At 36.3% G+C, this 19,307-nt stretch overlaps 1 protein-coding gene across 1 annotated transcript in view; it reads right to left on the bottom strand.

The window, feature by feature from the left end:
• Positions 1-11,685, bottom strand: part of LOC149777226 (uncharacterized) — a 30,576-nt gene extending 18,891 nt beyond the window's left edge. The window contains exons 1-3 of the mRNA XM_089941969.1: positions 11,566-11,685; positions 6,177-6,432; positions 3,083-3,165 (exon numbers count right to left, since the gene is read on the bottom strand). Coding sequence (XP_089798095.1) covers positions 3,083-3,165; positions 6,177-6,432; positions 11,566-11,685 — 459 coding nt within the window. The remainder of the gene's footprint in view (positions 1-3,082; positions 3,166-6,176; positions 6,433-11,565) is intronic.
• Positions 11,686-19,307: the final 7,622 nt, after the last annotated feature.

Here is a 19,307-nt window from a genome sequence, read left to right as displayed (position 1 = left end):
TTTTGGCATAACAATATTCAGTGATAAGTGCACGTCTAGTTTTCCTTAAAGAATCAAATAAAGGGGCACACTACTTATCTGCAAAACAACTGCACTCTAAACCAAATAAATGCACTTTAAATGTGCATCTAATGCTCAGAAGTTCACCTTATTTCATCATGAATAGTGGTCTTAGGAATAACAATACTGTAATATCAGAAATATTTGTGAGGGACCAATTTCAAGACATGAGAAAAAATTAGCCAAGTATTGATAATGAGACACTATGTACATACACTAATTATAGCAGAGTGTTAAAGTTCACACTTCACTGATTTTCAGACAAAGCCATTGTATCAATATCATGTCATTCAAGTCTTGTGGTACACAGTGGTTATCAGCTATCATGTCAGTCAAGTCTTGTGGTACACAGTGGTCATCAGCTATCATGTCAGTCAAGTTTTGTGGTACACAGTGGTTATCAGCTCAATGATCTCAAATTGCAGAATTAAACATGTCCACTTTTCTCATAAACAGTGATAATTATGTCTGTTCTGTCATTTAATGTCATGTGAGCTGCATTTATCCATTCTTCATGAATTGGCTTAATTAATGTGGTTACAAGGTCCATTAATACAATGCACTGATAGTCACCAGTAACATCATTTTCATTATAGTCTATATGACCTGCCTATCATACCAGTCGTGGAAGTGTGATTTTAATTTTCTTTTGTACTTTATTTCCTGTAAAATCTAGTGGCTTAAGTTGGCCTGTACATGAAGCAGGCACAAACAAAGGAGTGATTCTACCGTCTTTCAAATGGCAGCTTCACAATGATGGCAGCTGCTTCCTTTGATGTTGAGCACTCAAATGAAAGCAGTGTGATTGATCTTGACAAGTGTTTTATTTGTGCAAATCGAGTGGTGGTCAAACTTTAGTGTTGGTGGCTGAATTGGCATCCACTTGTATTATTCATGTGGCCAAAAACTCAGTGTAAATATTTAACTCATCAGGTCTTTCATTTGTGCTAACACATGTTGTAGTACTGTTTTAAGCATTCAAGTGACCACTGTTTGCTTGGCATAGTTTTATTCTTTTCTATTCCTTATTTCAGGTATTTGTAGATGTTAAAACATGAATTTAAAATACCTATGCAATCTATGACAGGCAAAACAACTCCCCATTTATAAAACCATATAAATTGAGCCCATTAAAAAGTGATGCTACTGCAATAATAATAATAATAATAAAAATAACACTAATAAAGCAAGCTGAAAAAATGTGCCCTTTTGAGAATGATATACAGGTTTAAGTGCCTTAATACATTATTATTAGTTTAGTAATATATAAGGAAAAAGAATAGCTGACTTGTCTTGTAAAAAATATAAATAAATTCAGGAGTAAAATCTTTGTTCTTCATTGCTGAGCAATCATCAAATGAGTTAAGATGCCAGTATTAAGTTACTCTTCATTTTATTCTTTCCACAGCATAGGACACATGTGGCAGCAATGCTTATGAACAGAATCTGAATACATGTTAGGCACAGGCACATATTTAAGCAATGGTGATAATAATCACCAATTATAGTGACTTGTATGTAAAGTACAAGAAATTTATTTTACAAGGCCTTGTTTTAAACTGTTCTTTCAAGCATCCTCTAAACTTTCTGGATGAAACTTAAAAAGAATACTATAACCAGTTTCTAGCAGTCAGTGTACATTTAGATCTTGTCCATTTGATAATGTGGTCTACTGCTAAAATGTAACAGGGTTGATATTGTTTTTAGCTTTGACCATACCCAGCCATCTGATACAAGGACAATTCACGTTTAAAAGATAATCCCTTTAATCTACTCAACTGTTTGTGAAAACATCATGTTATTGTACACTCTACTGCATGTAGTTCAGTTCCAATAAATAAAGACTTTTACGCATTATTGTGGTGTTAAGAAGCACTGACCTGCAATTGAATATGTAGTTGTTTTGGGCAAAGGATTATTGCCACTTATGATCATAAAAAACAACTGAAACTGAATAAAATATACTGGTGACGGTTTATGCTTGCAGGATACAAATAGTGGTACTGTGAGTGGGAACCTTCCTGAGCAGTTCAATTATATAAAAAAGACCTCCTTTATCACAGTTTATGCATTATAGCATAGTATTAAGCTTTGGCAAAATGAATTAGTCCAAACTTTAAGCACAGCAGCATTGCCTGCTACAATCACAAATTAAATCAGGTAAATTTAAAAAAACACAACACAAGGTATCTTGCAAGTGGAAAGGAAGCCTGGCTGGATGTTAACAAGTATGATGCAATGCCATCCTAAAATAATCTGTGGAAAACTCAAGTGTTTCTCTATCCCAGCATGGCAAATGGCAAGTAGTTAACCGACACCTAGAAAAAATATGACTTTCTTGTAACTTAAAACCATGAATGCATAGTGACTCATTACCAGTTAATTCAGTGTCTTTGTTAAATCTGAGTAAAAAAAAGACTGTACTTTTATTGTGTGACTATACTGAGAGAGACAGAATGTGTGTGAGTGTGTGTGTGTGCGTGATTTGAATTTTTAATGTTGCTTTAACAATTTTTCAGTCATATCGCTACGATGTCTGCAGTGTGACAGTTTATAGTGATGTCTAGCACTTGGGCATCATGCCGCAGACATGTGGCATGATGTCAGAGAGAGAATGAATTATACAAGTAGTGATCTCTCAACATATGGAAAGGGAGCTAATTCCTCTAGAATATACAGACATTGGCTTTATTCACATGCATTGGTGATGAGTTTTAAACTCAACAAATTTACTCTTTATCAACTTTAAGTGAACAGTTCAAATACTGTAATTGTTTTAACCTAAGATTTATTGTACGTCCCACCAATAAAGTGTACAATACATTACAGACAATAGGGCATCTCTATGATGAAGCTTTCATAACATTAAATATGCTTATGTGCCAATGTTGAAGTTCATACCTTTCATCATATAGCTGTGTAAAGAACTGAAAAAGAATGTGAGTATATATTAAAACACAAACATTCAAACCAAATAGCTCTTTGTTTGGATGACTTGTTCATTTTCCTACAAATACTATACCTGTCTCATTAGGAAAAAGGCATCATCATCCTCTTGATCATCTTCACCTTTATCTGTATCATCTTCACCTTTATCTGTATCATCTGCAAATATGAAATGCAAGTATATAAATACTCCAATTCATGCATACAGAATCAATAGCCTCTGGGATACATTCAAAGTTAAAAACCATTCCTCAAGTCTAAAAAAGAAGACAAACACACAACATTAAAATATGAAAACTGTATTGCAGACATCATACATTACATCCACCAGATGTTAACCACTGGCACATGGTCTTTTTATTATCAACAGCCCATGTCCAGTAGGAAATCATGCCAGAAATGGATTAAGAATAATTAAAACTGATGCTCCATCTGAAACCAATGTGAATTACAAAAACACACTGGCATTAATTTCCATGCATGAGAAATGGTTCAAATTTAAATTCCACTAGTCCAAACCACAGGATGTGTTTATTGAGTACCCAGAGCTTGAGGTAATGGATGTGGAAACATAGTATAAAAAAAGTAGATTTACATGGCATAAAAAAAAGAGATTTGAAAGTCTATTTTTCTTGCCAACATGTAACATTCACTGTATTTACTTTCTATCACCACAGAAATCTGAACAAAGAAAAAGAACACAATTAGTGTGCCACTACAGTAACCTATCAGGTACCTACCAGTGTCGTGTATAAACCATGTGGAAATAATGAAATGTCAAGACAAGATGTTTATCTGGGTGAAGTTTTTTTTTAAAAATCTGACGTTTACAGAACTTAAACTAAAAAACATACTGACCAATTCAAAACTAGCTCGTGTAGACAACAGCAATGTCAAAGAATTTATTGTGCTGACTATATGAACACCAACAGGCATGCATTTTCACTAGTGCCAAGCATTTCTTTCCATTCATATGGCTGCTTCAGGCAGTAATGACCATTACCGCAATAATGTTTTTCTTGCACACTACACAAGTGCTGTTTCAAGTTCACATCTCTTTTCAGCTACTTAATGAAGTCTTTGTCTTGCAGCCAACTATTACTGAATGTACAACTTCCAGGCATTCTGTGATTAGTGCTCCCTAATAAGACCAAAAGCACACTTAATTAAATCACATCATAATGCACAACTCCAGTGAATTCTGCTAACGGCAAGCTGATGATGAAAAATCAGAATGTACTTCCAATCCACACACAACAAAAAATAATTACAAACCAACATATTCCATCATATTTGTAAGCAAAATCACTCAAATCAAGTACATTCAGTAAAAAATCAGCAACTTCCAAGGCACAAAAACGAGCTGTTCAATTGCCTAAGACATTCAAAGACCCTTAATGACTGCAAACTCTGCATATGTATATGTGCAGATAATTACAGTTGTGGCAACTTGAATTCAGCAAAGCAATTTGTCACTGCTCAGATTTTCACAGAACAGTCAATAAAATGTATTATTCCCATACAAGAGAAACTGATGGGTGTTATGTATATTTAATTTATTTGCGTGTTAGTTTTTTTTATATATTCCATTACATTCTATTGTAAGGTATCTTTGTAATGGATTTGACTTTTTCCAGAAATTCAGTTCAGTTGTTTGACCTGACTGTTATAATAATTGAAACACTATCTAGTTTCTGACCTTGATTCAGAAACAGTGGCAGTTCTGGTAAACTACCTTTTTTTTTTTTAAATTTAAAAATTCTTTCCCCGAGTAAGAACCATTGATGGCAGTTAAGGCCATACTGGGAGTATGTGATGTTAGGCATGTAAAAAGTTTCTATTTTGCTCTAGAAGGATGACCATGTGACCCTCATCCGGGAATCTGTTTTGCATCTTAAGTTAGCCTTATATCTAGTGTTTTGTACAGAATTAGTGGGATTTAAACTTTTGACATGTTGTGTTGTTGTGACCAGTCTGGGCTGAGATTTTATTTTCTTCAAATCACTGGATTCCAAGTGATTATCTTCCTTGGAAATACTAGTGCTCGAAATTAATTCTTGGACAAAGACATTTATCGAAACTTGTACATAATTCAAAAACTGGAATAATATTTTCTGTGATTCAACAAGAGACAGCTGACACTGCAGCACTTCACAGGTTACAACTGATATAATCGTCTTCCTGGATTTCATCGGGATTCAAACTGTTTCATTCAGGGCTTTTTATTACTAGGACTTTTATTCTTTTAATTTTTGGATTTGATTCATAAAATCGTTATGTTCTTTTTTCTCATTTTTCACTCGATATTCTAGGGAAATAAAGTATTTGTTAAATTTTACAAAGCTTGTTGTCTGCACTTTTTTCCTGTTACTTCTTTAAGAGCCCAGACTCGTAACATAGGTTTCAAACAATAGCATGCTTCATCCAAAGATGAATACACTTCTTGTAAAAAGAATAAGCAGACATACTTAAAATCAGTATCAAATGTTCGATTTTGATGCTGGTAACTAGAGGGAAGCTTTGACCATTTAATCTGCATTTCATTACCTGTAAATACCAATGTGTCAAGCCAGATAACAGTACACAATACTTTTACCCCACAAAAAGTTCAACAAATTAAGGTTTTGCAAAGTCTAAAGTGTTGAAAGAGCAATGTAAATGATTTTTAGGATGTTTCAATGTAGCATAAAGAAATGTCTGTGACTGGTTTAAGCAGCAAAAAATGAACCTCTATCTGGTAACCACTAAAGATGCAACCATGTCACCATCTGTATACAGGGTTGTATGACCAAAAGGCGATTCCTCAACCATTAATACTGGCCGCCTTGTGTAGCCTATTGTGTGCTGAAAAATGGCATTTAACCCCATAACAACCAAAAGGCGAGGCTCCAATTTCATTAAATCAACTCTGAAAATGAAAGATCTGGTTGAGCACTTTCCGTATTGGAAAATATTATTTTGGGAGATTTGTAACAACCAATTTGTATTTGTTGCCAAGATTTTGTTTTACTATTAATTTGCAGAAGCATACTGCAATTGTGCACACCAGAACAGACATTGGGTTGCACATCATTTTTCATGGCTTGCACATTTTTTTTGATCAACTTCTAATGTTGTGAAACCAGTTTGAACCATGTCTGCCACTGTTTTCTAAAGAACATCAGATTTACCTATACCAGCAGCACCTGGTGATGAAAGGGAACGGGATTCTTCTGACTGCTCAATTCCAGTGGAGTCGTCTTCATTCCCCTGCCAGCAGTTTGTAGCTCCCATGCCAGGGTAACTAATCATGCCATTGAGAAAGAACTGGTCTGCAGCAGAAACTTCCTGTGTACTACTGCTGGTACCATCTCCAGCAATCATCTTTTCAAAGGAAGCCCATTCGTCATCAAGTTTTGACCCAAATCTGGGACTTACCGTGTCTGACTAAAAATAAAGAAAAATGACAGTCATATTGCAATTACAGATCTAAACAAGACCTTTTGGGACACAAACATCACATGATTTAACTACTATGTAGCTTTAAAAAAAATCAATTCAATCTGTATGTAGCTGTATTACATATCCAAATTTCAGAATCTTGCATTTCTATGTGATAGATAAATATACAGATATGTTCCTAAGTTAAATATACTGAGTACATCAAAGAAAACTGACAAAAAAAAAAAACCTAAAGGATTATATTTTTCTCAAGATCAATAAAAGCATATCTATCCTATCTTTATGCGGTCAATTACCAATGATGACCAATCCTTCTAAACTGGGTTGATGGCAGTCATAGATTTTTCTATCTTAAATTACATACTTGTGCTGTTTTCAAACTCAGCAGAATAATAACAATCAACATTATAATTTTTTTTAAAAATCAAGCTTTTCTCAACATAATACAAAACCCATTGGAATGCTGCACTGCTTGCCAAGGTAGTCATCTCATACTTACGCATTCAACCCAGGATTTCTCAGCAACTGACCCATTGTGGACGATGATCCGGACGACTCATTCACAAGTCAAGTTTGACTTCCCAGTAAAATGTGAAAGCAGAAAAGTCTTGTTACACTGGTTTCTTTCACAGAGTATTATTAGCATGAACTTATAGCAGATACTTTATTTAACATTTCACCCTTTCCATAATTCTGATGAACACAATACAGTGTATCAATACCAGGCCCTCCTCCACCCCCAATCATCCGCACTTCAGGCACCTAAGGTTTAGTAAAATGTTATTTTTAAAGAAAATTCTTGAGCAAGCAGGCATTATTTGGTTATCAGAGTCTGTATGCTTCAACCCTAAGAAAAAAAAATGAGGACTTTACTTCAACTAGCAATTTCCCAGATCTCAAATACAGTCTGATCAAGTATAGTTGCCTGATCCAACTAAGCAACCATGTGACACAAGTTCGTTTTGAAAAACAAACAGCAATATATACAAGAAATAAAAAAGTTTATTATAACAATCTTAACTGCTGATGAACCAATCATGCCAATATTCTAGGAACAGTATAATTAAAATGAAACCAAATGGCCCAAACAATTTCAAAGAGTGCAAAAATAACTTTCAATGACTCAAACTAATTTTTAAGGATTTCAAGACCCTGAATTTAAAATGCCAAAACCCAGTATTGTCCATGAAGCATACACACCTGGGTTATGAACAGCAGTTCAAAATACTCTTAATATAAAATAGTGTATCATAATTTAGAACCAGCTCTTGAAGGTAAGTAAAAGTTAAATTAAGTGCCAAGCGGCAATCATTGTTAACATCAGCTCAATTTGTAACATAAACAATATACACTAGTTTCTATGCCTAACTAGTTACCACATGACCATTGTTCTATATTCTATGCAATATTTTTGTTAGTAGCAAGCACAAAATGTATCTTGCATTATGAGTATTTCTAAAATGACATCTAACCTTATATTTATCTTCTTAAGTTGATTACTTCCAAAATTAATGTCATTCTATGGCATAATTTTCCCAGTCAACTTACAGGAATCTCAGGCAAAATTTTCAGGAATGATATCACCTGCTTTGCAGTCCATCTGACACTTTTCCACTGATAAAAGTAAAAATCACTCAGCCTGACTATACTTACTCGATGCCTTTATCCTGATGGAATCAAATTTTGACATTTAAAGCAAGTGAATGTGTTTGGGGTTTTTTTTACATTTTGGTTGGTTGAAATGTATTGGTACCAAAGTTGGTTCAAGGAGGGACAAGTTTCTTTAATGAAACAAAACTGTATACATTTACTTGCTTTCATCAACTTAAGTATAATCTGTTTCATTACAGAAACACCCACTTCATCTCACTTGCTACTATATAATAAATTTTGCCACTTGCTGTAACATTCCCTTGTATCAGTAGATTCCTGATGACATATGCTTTGCTATATTATTATGATGAGCTGCTCTTGACCTGAGGTAATGATGTTTTCCATACACATGTCAGCAATTCAAATGTGAGGTCAACAGCCACTGAATACACACATTCTGTTCCTGCAATCTCTTCCAACTGGGATATTTACTAAAAAAAAGGAAGTGCTCTACAGGAATTAATGCAATGGATCAACAGAAGAAGGATTATACTTACCATCTGGATACAAAGTTTAGTGAAAATACATTTTTTTATTAGTCAGTGTGCCAATAATCTGACCAAATTATAAAGTGGACACTCCCAACTTACTCGTGTCTTCACCAAATTGTTTCCTGCCACCAGTCAGGTCAGAAAATAAGGTAAAAAAGGCAGAGAACTATTTACTGGTCTAGGACTCCAAAGTGTACAAGATATTCCTGGAAAGTTGTCATCTAGTTCCCGTATGTTGACCCAAGAACATGCTAACAAATACCATTTATTTTGGAAGTAATCCATCAATACATAAAACATAAATATCAGGGCAGATGTCGTACATTGTAAAACCAGCATAGCATGTTAATATTTCCTTGACTAAATTCAAATATACTGCACTGATTCAAAATTGAGAAAAGACCATGTAATAACTAGCTTTGCAAATCAAGTGCAGCAATTATTTTTTAAATAATGTATAACCTACAGTTGTGACAAGTAATTTGCTGAAATTTTGTTTCAAAAATAGAACAATTTCTTGAGAATTCCCTTTGCCCCCCCCCACCCCAATGCAAGTGGAATAACTATTCCCAAGCAGGGAAGCATAACTCTATCCATGTTTCAAAAAATAACATAAGATCCAGAGAACTAAAAACAGGTATATTTTGCATCATACCCTGTCTTTGTGTGGCAACTACTTGCATGGAATTATTTACATTAATGCAAAGCAACAAAAAAAAAAAAAAACCTGCATCTGGCTTAGAAAAAAATGCATGTGCATGTTTTAAGGTGAGGAAAGGAACGACAAAATTTTCAAATTGCCCTCGATTTTCTTAATCTGCCAAATTCACTCAGCACATACATCTTTTTAATGGAAAGAACAAACTTTTTAACCTATTTTCAAAAATATTAACCAATTCAACCTGCCTGAAATTAAGCAGGTGGGCTTGTAATCCAAACCAGATCATGCATTGCCACCATGGCAAAGTACAGCTCTAACCTGTCATAATGCATTTTGCTATAATGCAATTCTGGATATAATACTATAACAATATGGACCCCATAACCGAAATTATAAAAATCAAAATTAATTTTTATAAATAAAATAGTTTTCAACATGCATAAGACAAAAATTTAACATAAGATCTACTGTAACTAATTTGGACATTACCAGAATGTATTTTATAGACAGCTTAACTATAATTAGCAAATATTGTATTAAGGCAACATCTGATATTGTATTCCTAACAGCCTATTGCCCACTCGAAATTACCCCCATCTCGAATAAGCCACAGTTTTATTTTACAGTGGTAACTACTGCACAGGATTGTCAAATATGCCTTTAGCACCAAAACCATTCTGACAGATCAGTGACTTAATCTCTGTATACACATCTTACTGATTATACCAGAGACAAGCACAATCTGGATCAGTTTACTGACACCTAGACAGCAACAGATCACAGAAAAAAGATTATTTTGTGGCACATCTTTTTTATTTGCTGCTGCTTTCAGTAATATGTTGCTAGCAGCCCACAAAAAGATGCTCATTTGCATAATGTAGCTACAAAAAAAGGTCATTCAAATTTTCTTATTTATCAGATTTAAAAACAAGAGTTACAGGCTCTGAAACGTGCGATTTTCGAGAATTTTTTCATTGTGGACAAGTCCGTGCACATGTGAAAACTGGTGGGAAGAGTTATTTGGACAATGTTTTAAACTCTATGGTGCATCCCTTCTTGAATTACTGAACAGTGGTAGATGCAAAAGTAAGTATTTTTACTTACCATTAACTTGATTCAACTTTAGGAATCCTGTTCCATGCAAGAATTATACATTGTCTTCTTCGCTGCACATACATTGTACACATGCGACTCTATTTTCAAAGTAGGTAAACTATGTGGCACACGCGGCAACAAAGAAATATGATTGGTTCAAAAGGTTATACTTATTATCAGAGGAGCATGGACTTGTCTCAACAGTAAAACTTCGCGAAAATGCAACGTTTTGGAGCCCGTAACTTTAGTTTGCTTCAACATAGAAAAGTCAATTATGGTTTGATGGATAGAAAAATATCTCAGGAGTAAAACAAGCCATATAGTGTGGATGTGTGCCTTTAAACATGGAAATAGCAGCAACAAATCGAGGGTCATGGGTGGAGCGAAGTATTTGGAAGTTCCGTACCTTCTCTCATATATTATGATAGAGAGGGTCCTATGTCAGAACGGGCCATGGGGGTAATCAAAGGTATTTTTGTCACTCTGGATGATTTTTTTCCTTTAGATTATTGTTTTTTTTCCTCAACATCAAGCTCGCGTCGAGCACCTGTGGTATTAGTGCCCTTCTGGTAACAGTCAGGTTAGAAATTATAAATCAATGATTTAATTGACTTAGTAGTTCTGTGCACTTTTTATCACATTAAACGTTTTCGTTATTGAAATCGATAAGGGTACAAACAAACGGGGATGTATAGTCAGACTATAGTAACTAGGCATACGAAGACGAAGCCGAATACCTGAGCTAAAGTAACAAATTATGTTACACGAAGTGTAGCATCAAATATTTGCGTTGATTGTTAACTAGGAAGCAAGAGTAAAGAGAGAAGTGTCATCCCCTGCAATATTATATAGTACATGTATGATGTGTAGGTATATTTTATGTAACGATACGAATCCCTGTGCCTTGAGCATAGCTCTTTATAGGGTAACATACCAAGTATGATGTCGTAAAAAATGGTGCAAAACATAACTGATTAATGACTGGTGTTATATGAAATGTTAAAATTGATGGGTATGAATTAAAAGAACATGATAGGAACCTTTATCCCAACGTATACACTTTCGTATCATAGCACTATATCTCCATTATTCATAGCTCCAATTTGTCGGCCATATTGAAATTTTGAAAACATTGGTATGGCTAAAGAGAAAATAAACTAGTTTGCTCGAAATTAACCAATTAGTAAACATATACATTTCTGCCTTTAGTTGACTTACGTGCTTTGTGTCGGTGTCCGTAGCTTCATTTTCAGGTGGTGAACTGTCGTCTTCACCGTAACTCGCTAGCAGGTCCATTTTGCTGATTAGCCAATTGCCCGTATGTAAGAAACTGTTCATTATTTGTTTGCCTCTCAGCTTAGAGATATTATTATAGGTTAGAGAACTAGTCCAGGCATCAAAAAGCCTACTAAATTATGAACAGAGAGCACAAGGTAACGGACATTTTCTATACATATGTCTTTGCGAGGGGGGAAAGAAATGGCATTTACGCTAATATTTAGATAAATAATATGATAATTTAGTTAAGAAAAACAAAGATTTCATAAAAAATTTTTACAGTTATTCCACTGTGACTTAAGAATGCTAAGAAAATTATACACGTTTAAGCATGACAAGTTATGACGAACATTAATATATAAACACACACAAGCACACAAATGTTATGCACTTGTATGTAATAAGACGGGTGGATTACTGCTACTACTACTACTACTGCTGCTGCTGCTACTACTACTACTACTACTACTACTACTACTAATAATAATAATAATAATAATAATAATTTTACGTGAGAAACACATAATTCCATCAAAAGCCCGTCCGACATGTGATCATCAATATATGCACAAGATCTATTCCAATCACTTATAAACATGCAGGTATTCCCATCAAAGCAGCAGGGAAGTTGAACAGACCAGTGCGTCCAGCCAAAATAAACCTTCCTATGCGAACTTTCTCTGTAGAAGCCTCAGAATTCAAAAATAAAGCCTTCTACGGGAGCTAATTTTCGTGCATTTCAGACCGAGTGCATCGGGTGGTAGCGCCGTGTGTGTTAGTAAATATAGCGTCCAGGACAGGAAAATAAAAATCAGGGAATTTTTTTGTTGCAACTTGGGGCTGCTTTTTCATGAATAAATTTGATCAAGACCAATTCGATACCGACTGCGTGGATCGTGAAGATTTATCGTGATGAAACCATGCGGCGTTGCCTGAGCGCGGCTGAACAAATTTTTAAACTTATTTATATCCATGTCGCCGTTACACCAGGTCTGATGAATATTTCTCAGCGTGTGCGTGTCTACGCCATTGAACACCGATAAAATATTGCAATTGTCCCTGATCACCTTTGGAATCTGCGTATATCTCTGTGTTACGTAAATAAAATCGGTGTTCTTGTGTCTGCCACGCGAGAATATCCTAGCCGGATTGGTCTGCTTGTCCAGCATAACATCGTCGAATACAACAAGATTATTAACATCACCGTCCAAATTCTCCACGGATGGAGCTTCATTGATGTCTGTGATGAATTCGATTGTGCCCTCATCGGTATTGTCACTAAATTCTTTTAACACTTGATAACATCGTTGATCGTCAACGGATGGTGCAACCAAATACAATTTGTCCCATTTTAGCCATCGCATGATCAAATTCAGTAACAATTGTGTCTTACCAGATCCAGATGGACCAATTATTATCATTCTAATCGAATTCGGTAATACCGCATGATGTTTCACTTGCTCGCGTCGTTTCGTGGCTGAAAAATCAATTACATTCATGTTACTAAAATACATGGATCTATATTGTGTTAAGTGTCGCACACACACAGCTACAATAAATCCAACCGAAATCGTTACACGCAACAACAGGAACGCAATTGCAGGAGAATGCGAAGTTTGCAAGACACGCAAGTTCAGATTTGTAAAAAAAAAAACTAGAAGAACCGGAGGAGACATTGCCGCCTCCTTGACAAATCTACCTGGAACGCCCTGGGCAAAATATCCCGGAGAAAAGCATCTACCCGGATATAATTATTGTGGACCCGGAACAAGGCTCGATATCAGACTCGACGATAATAACCAACCATTTCAGGGTGAAAATCCGGTAAACGCTATCGATAAAGCTTGTTACTACCACGATCTCGCGTATCGCAGCGGGGATTTACAACAAAGGCATCTCGCTGATATCAAGCTAATTCACGCATTAGACGCGATTCCTAATAAAAGTTTCAAAGAGAAATTAGCAACCTGGCTGGTAAAAGGCGCGATGAAAGGTAAATTAGTACTCGGCGCTGGTAAATAATATGGAGCAGATATATTATTATCCGCGAGGATTTTGGCGAGGAAAATCAGCGATTGCCAAACTTGCCAAGGCCGCTAAAGTAAAACAATCCGTCGCTGAATCGTGGCTATCGAAACAGGCAATTTGGCAAATATATCTTCCTCCGCCTAAGAAAATACCATAAGCAAGTTTCACTGTCAGTGTCCCTAATGAGGTCCATCAAGCGGATCTTATGTTTCTTCCTCACGATACCGTTGACGGCGTCACGTACAAATACGTTCTGACAATCGTTGATATCGCTAGTAGGTATAAAGAAGCAGAGCCGTTATCGAATAAAACAGCAACGGAAATTGCCAAGGCATTTAACGAAATTTATTCACGATCCCCGTTAACATGGCCGAATCTTCTCCAGGTTGATCCGGGTCGAGAATTTCTTGGTGCGGTTACTTCATTGATGAAAAAGAATAATGTCAAAATCCGTCGCGGTATTGTAGGTGTTCATCACAATCAAGCTATCGTCGAAAGATTCAATAAAACGCTTGCAGAACGATTATTCGGATACCAATACGCGCGTGAATTTATTCAGAATAATCGATCTCACGATTGGGTATCAAGATTGCCTCATGTAATCAACGCGTTAAATAACGAGACAACTCGAACAATAGCAATGAAACCCGCAATTGCAATTACAAAATCGAATATACCCCTAAAGCGAGATTCCACAATTCAACCTGTACTAGGTAGCGTCACAGTCAGATATTTATATAAAGAAGGCGAGGCTGAAGGAGGAAGAAAAAGAGCAACCGACCCAACCTGGAGCGTTACAACACACAAAATATCCGCTGTAACAAGATCGTCAGGAAGACCAGCTATTTATATCCTAGATTCGTTAGCGCCTCAACGCGGATTTACCAAGGAAGAATTACAAATAGTACCAGAAGATACTCAACTACCGCCAGCGTCACTAAGATAATTTACTCGAATTCGTCCTAGTTGAGATAATTTTCTTACTCTCGACACGGCCAAATATACCAAATTTGACCAAGAAATTCTATCATCGACGATCCAAACTTGGCCATCTACGGTCAATCCCTGCGATGAGTGTATCGTTGTTGCGTAGCCTAATTTCCACGGTGATTTTTCTGCATTTATCGCGTCATTAACGAGACTAATATCAACAAAGATAATATCATTTAGGACCAAAATCTTTTCCTTCCCACATGGCAAAATAATATTAATATTTTGTCGTCGAGTATCAGTGGGCCTGTAGCATAACGGTACCTGCAACGTGGGAAATTTCTCGCAATGCAGCTTGAATAACATTTCCTGAATAATATCACGAACAATTTTCCTACTAGCGACGATCAAATGATCGGGACGCCACAAATTTAGAAAATTGCTCATCGGAGTCTCGTCGATTATTTTCCTCATGACGTCACATTGAATCTTATTCGGCTGTAATCGAATCAATTTTTTGAATTCTGTTAGTAAAGTATCCGTCGATCTATAATCAGCGTCGATTTCCTCGTAATAATCAACGAAGTTTCTGAGCCATTCGTGAGGCGATTCGCCATCAATAGGATTAGGTTGGCCGTGATCCCCGCACATTATCACAGCGGTATTTTTCCCTTCCAACCAAGTCAAGATCGATTTTAAAATATCTAAATTCACTGTGCAAATCTCATCAAATATAATGATCTTGTTGATATATTTATCGCCCATACGCACCGAGTCCCATGAGCCACCGCTGTATTTGAAATAACTGTGATACGTGCACGAATTAACGCCACGCTGCTTTATTTCTCGCGCTAGTCTATGTGTCGGAGTCAATACAATCATATCGGAGTTCGTAAATAAATTTATTACTCGCGTTGTTTTACCGCTACCACCAGGACCATTTAGGTAGACGAATTTGCTGCGTGAAATTGGGTCAAATGCAGATGCGGCTATCGAAGATTCCAGAATCGAAGATTCTCCAAATTTACCTTGGTGAAATTCATCGCGATCTTCAACATCAGCGTCTTCGCAATAATCTAGAATATCCTCGTTTTTTATTCTCCACGTCCCCCAGGAGCTACCATCGGTGATTAAAATTTTCAGCCTATCTTGGTATTTTTTATCGATATAAAACGAATCTGTTGCGACTCTTACCGCGATATCAGAAAATTTGTTTATCATCGAGAGCAAATTTATACTAACATAAGCGAGCATCGATGATCGTAAATGCGTATATTGCGCTGATTCTCCGTCAAGGTAGCTAATCACGGTACCTAACTTTGCTCCATCAATCATAATATTCTCTCTATTACAAAATATTCCTCGTGATACCGTATCGGCGATTATAAAATCCATCTCGGCGTCGTTGATAAATAATCTAGCGTGCCTGTGCTTGTGATCAACAGATCCACCTTGAGTAAATTTGCCAATTATTTTTCTTCCTATATCTTTCGCGTTGTCACAGTCTGTCGGCAGCCACACATCGGTCTGTTTTCTGTAGGATATAATCGCCTCGCTCACCGTCAACGATACTAACATCGACGAATCTAGCATATATCTCAATAACACCGTAGGAACCCAACGGCGCTGAGATAAATGCCTGCCGAACCAAATGTAGCAAATTTTATGTAAATTTTCAGCAAACTCGAACGAAGTAACACAAGCGAATCCGGTCATGATAAAATCAGGTAACGGTCCGTTAATCGCTACTCTTGTCATCTCGCTGGTAGGATGGCCGAATTTAGCAAAATAATCTGCACAATCGCCATATCCAAGGAAACTTCCAGGATAACACGCGCTCATGTCAACGGAAATCATATCTTCGAAATCGTACTTGGTATTCCACAATCCGCCATGGCCGTATTCGATACAACTAAGTTGAATATCAGCGAGATATTCATTCCTCGTAGGCTTCCATGAGTTTTTTTCTCTAGCGGAATGAGCGTCCACAGACGGAACTGTAAAGCAATTCGTTAGCAACTGGTCGGGATTCGACGAATATTTCACCGCGAGATTTTTCATCGACTCGTGTAATATTTCGTCCCTGTAAATATCACCGCATGGTAGAATAAATTGATCGTATTTTTCTTCACTCGAAAATAACCATATCGATATTGGATCAGATGCGCTTAATTTTTTGATAAATCTGAACATAGCATCGGAATTATTATTCTCAACATCCGCCGTGGAAAATTCCACGGGATAAAATTTGACCACACGATCCCGCGGAAATATCATTACCGATTGCGACCACGCATGGGAATTGTGATCGACAATCTCGATTGGTGCTCCTCGGGATCTATACGGCGACGAGTATAATATTTCTCCCGATAACGTTTTCACCGTGATAGGAAATTTAAGTTTTTTGCTCAACGCAGCTACATCGTCCACAGATGCACCATCAGCGACAGTCTTTGCCCACGCGTTAATTTTATCTAGCCTTAATTGTGTTAAACCAGATCCACGTCGAGCGTTTTTCATATGTTCGATAACACGCTCAGCCACGCAATTTATCATCGGTGATTCTTTCATCGCAGGTAGATTTTTCACATCCGGATTATTATTTAGCCGATAAATTCCATAAACAACTGCACTAGATGGATATGCCCTAGCATAATAAGGACCATCGATTCCCAATAACAATCCGGGCTTAGAATTTTTATCGAGAATAACATTTTTCTTACCGCCACGCACTGGATCTCGTTTATCGCGAATAATCCAAGTATCGTCGGGCATTTGTGCGATAAATTTTATTCCAAAGATAAATCGCTCTTCTTTGTGTTCGGTTTTTATGTACTCGATTATTTTCTTAGCTCGCTCCAGGTTCATCGTGGCATCGATGGAATTTGTTTTCCATGTCGACCAAGTGTGAACGGCTCCGTCATCGAAAAATTCTTTCTTCGCCAGATCAGCCTCAGGTATAATATATTCTGCCTCATCAAGATCAAATACATCCATGATTATATTTTAGACAAATGTTTAAATTATAATGAATCAATGCAAGTGGATATTAATCGGCTCAACAAAATTCTGTGACAAATCCTGCAGAGGCGATTATTGCGGCGCTCATATACATGCGATTCGACGTGGCAGTAAAGGACCACAGCGATGTTTAGTTTGTCAAGTTGGCACGCGAGGAAAAACTCGGTTGTGTTTGGCCTGCGGAGGAAAGAATTATCGGGAATTGCGGCGATATTATGAAAAAAGATCCTCGTCGGTGATAACATGTGAAGAAGATTATATTAATCGATTCAAGGCAAATAACCATTTAGACATATAATTATTATATAATGAACTTGAAATCAGTGATTCCAGAAACAACAATGACATGCGAGTTTAAATCTCATCCAACGATCGAGGGATACGAGGCGTCATCGGATGGTGTTGTCAGACATATCAAAACGAAGAAACATGTTGGTAGAGTTGGCAATTCGGGTTATTTGATATGTACCTTCAGCGGGGGTAGAAAAGGAAGATACACAAATTATACCCTTCATAGATTTGTGTTCGAGTGTTTTCACGGACCCATCAAGAATAATTTGGTAATCGACCATATTGACGGAAATAAACTTAACAACAAACTGTCCAATCTTCGCGCGGTAACTCAGAGTGAAAATTGCATATCCGGCAATACCGGCCGCGGATATCGACCAGCTAAGAGGGTTAAATCAGTAAATAAAGAAACAAATGAAGAAATCATATTCACATCGATGAATGCCGCTGCAAGGTACTTTGGTATTCACATGGTCTCGGTGCGACGTGCAACAGAAAAAATAATCAACGCGACATTTTCCTATCGATTTGGTGAATGGATCGAGTTTTCTTATATTCCGATAATTTCAGAATAAAAATAAGGAATCGGAGATTCTTCAGGATTTTCTAAAAATTAATTAAATATTACAAATTTGTATAATGAACGAGAAGAATATAAATAACATCATCGAGGCCATCGAGGATTTAAAAAATAAAAATGTAAATTTATCCTCAGATTTGGACACAGGTAAAATCCGGTCCGAATTTGAGACGATTGTCCAAGGGAAGCTCGAATACAGGTACACGCTGCCATCTGAATATAAATTCGTAAAGAAAATCCAGATTGCGATGTACCAATTCACGAAATTATATAAATTACACAATTTGTTGGGTATTTACCCCATCAAAAACATAAAATTACACAAATTTCTTAATTTCCCTGATTTTTATTATTTTTTTTTATTATTTACTAAATTAATTTATTTACTGAAATTGTACAATTTTCTTAATTTTGACGGGTATTTACCCCATCAAAAACATAAAATTACATAAATTGCACAATCTGACGGGTATTTACCCCAACAAATTTACTAAATTATATAAATTACTCAATTTGACGGGTATTTACCCCATCAAAATTAAGAAATTTACTAATTTTGAAAAATTTCCTGGTTTTTATTTATTTTTTTGGTTATTTTTCTCTGGCGGGCAGATTTAAGAATCTTCGATTCTACGATCTCACCAGCAAGTTGATACTCAGTGTTTCCCCGCGTATATCAAGCATATTTCCATTTTGATCCGTCAGTTTGAAATTTATCTTCGATAATAATCGATTGTGGCATCGCAGGTAAAACGGATTTACTGGCTCTTTTATTATCAAAAAACCCGGAGAGGCGCTAGATGAAAACGAATATAAGATAAATCCCTGCTGT

The sequence above is a fragment of the Sinohyriopsis cumingii genome, chromosome 18, assembly GCF_028554795.1.
Source record: "Sinohyriopsis cumingii isolate HCF-2022 chromosome 18, ASM2855479v2, whole genome shotgun sequence".
Classification (NCBI taxonomy): Eukaryota; Metazoa; Mollusca; class Bivalvia; order Unionida; family Unionidae; genus Sinohyriopsis; species Sinohyriopsis cumingii.
The sequence above is the reverse complement of the archived record's forward strand: the minus strand, read 5'-3'. Positions and strand labels throughout refer to the sequence as shown.